The following is a 6,215-nucleotide window of genomic DNA, read 5'->3' on the forward strand; positions in this document are numbered from 1 at the left end:
CTGACAACCGATAACTGTCATTTGCGCGACCGTAACACCGTCTATTATGGCCATACGTCAACGCCACTGCATCTTCGGTTCGGTCACATTAGATTCGATGATTGCTCATAGAGACAACAGTGAATACTTAATGATGACACTCAAAGATTACGGATACTTAGGGTGGGACCCTTCATCTAGATCGGATACCCTAGTTTACAATTCTGAGAATATTCTCGAAAATATTGTTACGTACGCCGTGGATTGAGCGAATTGTACTTAGACCAACGGATATCTGTTATCGGTTAACTAAATGCATGCACTTACTTCCAAAGATTATATCTGGACTCTAAGTGCATTTAGGCTAAACAATGACCGTTATTAGTTATTTCTCAGAATCGGTACGGGAAGACCCAATGTCTTGGAAATACATATCCGAATACGTGACTATACAACAGGTAAACAGATTAGGCGTCCTGAGAGATCTACCCTTTATAAGGCGGTACGTAGGCGATATAATTCATTCTGGACTTAGCAGTGACACTGCGTGTATCTCCTGAATCATCAATAAATGCTGTGAAACGACTGTTGGCCTTTTACTTGGATCCTCCACCCACCCGTACGCAACAATATCTTATGCCTCTTCTTCACGTTGACCGAGTCGCGGCGAAAGATCGCCATTATAGACGTGTAGGGGCACACCCCTTTTCTATACGTACAGATCTGTTACCGAGGGCTCGGTGATTACTTGTCAAATGTGAATCGCTAACAAGACAACCGCTCGCATGAAAATTGCTCGCGCGGATCTCCCGTCGCATGAAAATTGCGGAGATATGAGTTATTTCCAAATAGACATATAATCGAAAATTGGTTCGGTGATTACTAGTCAAATGTGAACCGGTCACAGGACAATCGGGTCGCTCTAGATCGGTCACTCGTGATCACCCGTCACGCTAAAACTAGTCACGCTAAAACTGGTCACGAGAAAATTGGTCACACCCTAAAACTGGTCACGAGAAAACTAGTCAGACTCGAAAATTGGTAACAAAAAAACACCCAAAAATTATCTAGAGCGACCGGTTGTCCTGTGACTGGTTCACATATGACTAGTAGTCCGTTTACCTCGAAAATTATATGTCTAGTCGATAATAATAAAAATCTCGTAAAAAAAAAATATTTGCAACCAATTTTGCGAGCAGTTTTATTGCGACCAATTTTCATGCGACGGGAGATCCGCGCGAGCGATTTTAATGCAAGCGGTTATCCTGTTAACGATTCACATTTGACAACCAACCCGTTTACCATTACTAGAGGTAGGATAGTCACAGTGCTATCCATTGTTCCATTGTTGTAAATCCTTTGTAAAAAAGGTTCGGCAAACCTTTAACAATGCATTTACAACCTTTGAACAATACACGGCACCTTCTGGGTCCGCTGACTAACCATTACCGAGAGTTGACGCGAACAAATACGCTTGTGTCAGTGGCGTAACTAAGAAAATTGGGCCTGCATGCAAATGTTAGAAAAAGGCCCCCATTATTATTTTTGTTATTAAAAATAAATTCACTCACATAATTACAATATTCTTTTTCCTCGCCTTCAAAGTCGCAAATTATGCAATTACATATTTTAAAAACATTTTATTTTAACATCGTTTTTATAGATAATTTTATTGATTGATTATTATTATTATTTTATCATCCGGAAAACTATTGGATGTCGTGAAAAGGAGAACAGGTGGGTGAAAATTCGACACGCAATGTGTTACGTATCAAATTTGGAGCATAAAATTTTAAATGTATGTGAGAGCATAACATTTTAAAATTTAAATGTATAAATCCGTATGCACGTGCGGCATAGTAGTTACGCGACTGGCTTGTGTTGGGTGAATAGGTGTATAGCATGTTTAAAAATTAAACAAAATTCATCATATTTTTAAATTATATTTAAAAGTTTAACAAATACAAATGTATAACTAAGTCTGAATGTGAAATAAAATTATAAAAACATCACATATATACATATACTATGTATGTACATATTTGAATTGTACATACATAGTATATAGTGATTTCCAAAGTTTTGTCTCCTGGAAAATCGTCTTGATTCCTTTTTTTTAATGTTGTGTAACTTATTGTGGTTGATTTATCAATCAATGAAATCGTATTTTTCGAATGGAGAATATTTCCTATTTGGATTCCATTTAGTTCTGGAGATTTATTCTACTTTCAAACGAATTGATTGATTTTAATTTGATAATTTACATTTAAACAATTCGAAAATTCTTTGCTTATTTTATTATTTTGACGAACTATGTATGTATATAAGCATTGTTTCATCTAACTGATTTTGAAATTATGGAGGATGAACGAATGAGACGACTGGCATGTTGATGCACGTGTTTATTATATGACAGCTGAAGACAGAGTGAGTAGTAGCTCTCCGAACCCAGCCGAGTTGGTTCCCACTCGCAGGAAGGCAACCAAACTCGACCATGTCGTATAAGCGAGCCGCCACATCACTCCCCCCCCAGTATCAGCGATACCAAAATTACAAAGAAACAAATTTTACAATAGAAAAAAAATTATTGTTACACAAAGAGAAAAAATTATTACGTGGGGAGAAAAAAAATTGTTGACGTGGGTCATCCGCTGTGTACATAGGTGTACCGCCCTGAATGGTCGGTAGATTCGAGGGCGGTGACGTCGCGAGCAGGACAGTGGCTGGTCCGATGGTCGCGCCGATGCGATGCGATGCTGCGGCGGCGCCGCTCTTCCGAGGCTGATGTCGGTTGGTGGGGCGGCGGGGGCGGCAGGGGCATCGATGTGGTTGATGATACTCCGAGCTGGACTGTGAGTCGTTGTGGCTCGTGGAGGTGTTGTAGCGCTACCGCCCGTCTCGGCGTGACGACGCTCGTGGGGACGGACGGGGCCTTGATGATGATGATGATGATGGTGCTGAGGTGGTGTATGTCTTGTGGTGCTGGATGACCGTTCTATGTGTAGTGGATCGCGCATGACTCCACATCCAGCTGTCAAGATCGTCGTCTCATTCGCTCCCCCATTTTTTTAAAGCACCTTTCGTCGACGTTGTTGCTGGACTCCAGTCGATAGGTAGATAGGTAGGTAGCCGTGTCTGCTCGTTTATTGTCACCCGCGGGCCGCGACGCGTGTTGATGGCGATGGGGGCGCGGCGGGTAGCTTCTCTCGCCTGGCTCGGCGAGGCAGGGATGAGCGGCATGTTGAAATTGATCGAGGCTGCGTGGCTCGATGTCGGGGGTCACCAGTATGGAGGATGAACGAATGAGACGACTGGCATGTTGATGCACGTGTTTATTATATGACAGCTGAAGACAGAGTGAGTAGTAGCTCTCCGAACCCAGCCGAGTTGGTTCCCACTCGCAGGAAGGCAACCAAACTCGACCATGTCGTATAAGCGAGCCGCCACAAAATATTAAAAATACCGTGAAAATAGGGTAAACGGACTACTAGTCATATGTGAACCAGTCACAGGACAACCGGTCACTCTAGATCGGTCACACGTGATCACCCGTCACACTAAAACTGGTCACACCCTAAAATCGGTCACGAGAAAACTGGTTGACCGATTTTAGGGTGTGACCAGTTTTCTCGTGACCAGTTTTAGGGTGTGACAAGTTTTCTCGTGAACAGTTTTAGTGTGACGGGTGATCATTTGTGACCGATCTAGAGCGACCAGTTGTCCTGTGACCGGTTCACATTTGACTAGTAATATAACGACCATAAGACCTAGTAATATAACATCACCGAACCGAAAATTGGTGCCGGAACGCCGTTCCACCACGTTACGTGACAGAAAACCCTTATTTAAATGATAATTATTTGAATAATATTTATAGATTATTCTCGAATAAAAAATTACTAGTTATAACAAACTTTATTTGTTCTCATCATAATTTTAACTTCGCATTTAGTCGTCAACTGTTCATTGTGTACGGTCGACTAAACGAGTCTTATGGTCGTTATATTATGACATCTTGTCGATGAGTGTCAAAATGTGAGTTTTAAAAGGCCAATTTGCTAATATTCAAAATGAGTAGTAATTATGTACCGCGAGTTACCCAGGTAATTATTTATATAATTTGATTGAGTTTAATCATGAGTTTTGAACATTTTATTATTTTTATACATTTTGACTATTCAGCTCGATGCTCAGCAGCTCGATGAGGAAGTGGTGGAAATTTTCAAGGCCCAATTATTAGAAACTACAAAGTATTTATCTGTAAGTGGAAGATTGCGTATTAAGTGTTTTCAATTGAATGTTATAAATTAATTTTTATTTATTTTTTAGCCAGGATTGTTAACACCAATAACTCCAGAACTAGAACTTTTACTCAGATCCATAATATTTAAGTATTCTATTTTCAAATCATCTAAAACCTTTGGCCAACAAATGTTATCTCTCAAATATGATGATAAATTTTTATCTAGAAGTAAGATGTACTGGTTATATGGCTATACGGTAGTTTTGAAATATATGAAGGATAGGCTTTTCATTAGTTACACGACGAATAAAAGGGCACAAAATTTTTTGATAGTACTTGAAAGATTTCAAGTGATTGGTGATTTTTTCAATATGATAAGATTCTTGCAAACGGGGAAAAAACCTACTTTAATTGAATATTTGCTTAATTTAGAAATTATCAGCATGATTAAAATAAGTAATCAATATACAGATTTATCTTGGACGAGGGAATTGTTGTGGCACAGTTTTATTGTAAGTGTTAAGTTGATGTTGCTATGAAATATTGCAATTTATTTGGGTTGTAATATGGAAATTGTATTGCAGGAACTTTTTGGAGTAGCTGCACCCCTTTTGAATACACAGTTTGTTAGAAGATTAATAAAAGATAGATCATTCAACATATTTTCCCGGAAGAAAACAGTATTTTCGTCTTTTGTGAATTCAAATCCAATTATGACGAAGAAAACAAAGTGTGCTGAATGTAGGGATAATCCTATATTGCCACATTACATGGGCTGTGAGCATGTTTTTTGTCATTTTTGTTTACAAGTATGTTATTTTTTGCAATGCTTTTATTATAATGATAATCATGATGTTTAATATAATACTAATCATGTTATTGTGGAGTCAAACTATTTTATAATTTCAGTCCAATAAAATTGCTAACCCGAAATACAGATGTCCATTGTGCGAATATACTGGAACAACAGTTATGCGAGTTCCGTGTGGTTAAATATACATTTAATTTTTAAAACTTGAAGAATGTTAAATTGTTATGTTTGATATATATTTTTTTAAATAAACGTATTGGTTTGGTAAAATTTACTTTAATTTAATTCTTAGTTCTTAATTAGTTTTGGGAATTATGATTTAAATATAATATACATTTAAAGGAGAGTTGACATTAGCACAGCACAGACCGGCAAATTCACGTAATGAGCAATTACGGAAAGTATTCTATGGTACATTCTTATGTGCAGCTGCCGGTCTGTGCTGTGCTAATATGAATAGACCTTAATATACAAAACAACTTTCAATTTATTTAGAACAACCTAATTTCGTATCCTATTTTGTGATACTCTAACTTTGACTGTAAACAGATTTTGGGAGAGGTTGGAGTCCACGAATGCTCCGTTTTTACGTTTTTTTTTCCAACTTTCACTTGCCCGAGCAGTGTTGGGTAATTTGGCTAGAATGAAAAAAATGTGAAAATAATAATGCAACAGAATAAAGATTAAAAATTTATTGTAACATTATAATAAAATATAAGAGATATGACACTCTTTATCACATTTAAAAAATTTAAAAATATATTCTATTTTACATGGTAATCAAAAATATAGTTATGCAAATACTTAAAATATGCAATTTTTATTTTCAGATATTGTAAGTATAAAAGTATCAACATTTTGGAAAGTACGCATTTCGTAAATTAAATAGATATTCTAAATTATCATTAAAGTAATGATTATAATTTATAAATGTTGACTATATAATAAACCCACAAATTTATGAGTATCCTAAATGATACTGCAAGTTTGATTATGTACGTATATTAATATAGTTGTAATAAATGCCTTATATATAGACATTTATGCGTTACATTCAAAATTTGAAAGAAGAAATTAATAAGTTAAAAGTGAAAATTCGACTTCTGAGTTGGCATGTTAATTATTCGCCACAACACGCGTTTGAAATAAACCAGTGTTATGGAGCGAAATTAGACAAAATCA

General features: G+C 36.9%; 1 protein-coding gene across 3 annotated transcripts; it reads left to right on the forward strand.

Annotated features, from left to right (window-relative positions):
* The first annotated feature begins 3,714 nt into the window (after positions 1-3,714).
* On the forward strand, positions 3,715-5,316 carry Pex2 (peroxisomal biogenesis factor 2). Of its 3 annotated transcripts, XM_077432457.1 has the most exons (6): positions 3,945-4,082; positions 4,162-4,239; positions 4,309-4,370; positions 4,449-4,734; positions 4,807-5,031; positions 5,132-5,299. In XM_077432457.1, exons 1-6 carry the CDS (start codon positions 4,050-4,052, stop codon positions 5,213-5,215), a joined length of 768 nt encoding a protein of 255 aa, XP_077288583.1. In that variant the 5' UTR covers positions 3,945-4,049; the 3' UTR covers positions 5,216-5,299. The 3 variants fall into 3 exon arrangements, with proteins under 3 accessions (XP_077288506.1, XP_077288660.1, XP_077288583.1); XM_077432380.1 differs by having other exon boundaries at positions 3,715-4,082; positions 4,309-4,734; positions 5,132-5,316; XM_077432534.1 differs by having other exon boundaries at positions 3,924-4,082; positions 4,309-4,734; positions 4,807-4,999; positions 5,132-5,315.
* The last annotated feature ends 899 nt before the right edge of the window (positions 5,317-6,215 follow it).

This window comes from Arctopsyche grandis, chromosome 1, assembly GCF_051622035.1.
Source record: "Arctopsyche grandis isolate Sample6627 chromosome 1, ASM5162203v2, whole genome shotgun sequence".
Lineage (NCBI taxonomy): Eukaryota > Metazoa > Arthropoda > Insecta > Trichoptera > Hydropsychidae > Arctopsyche > Arctopsyche grandis.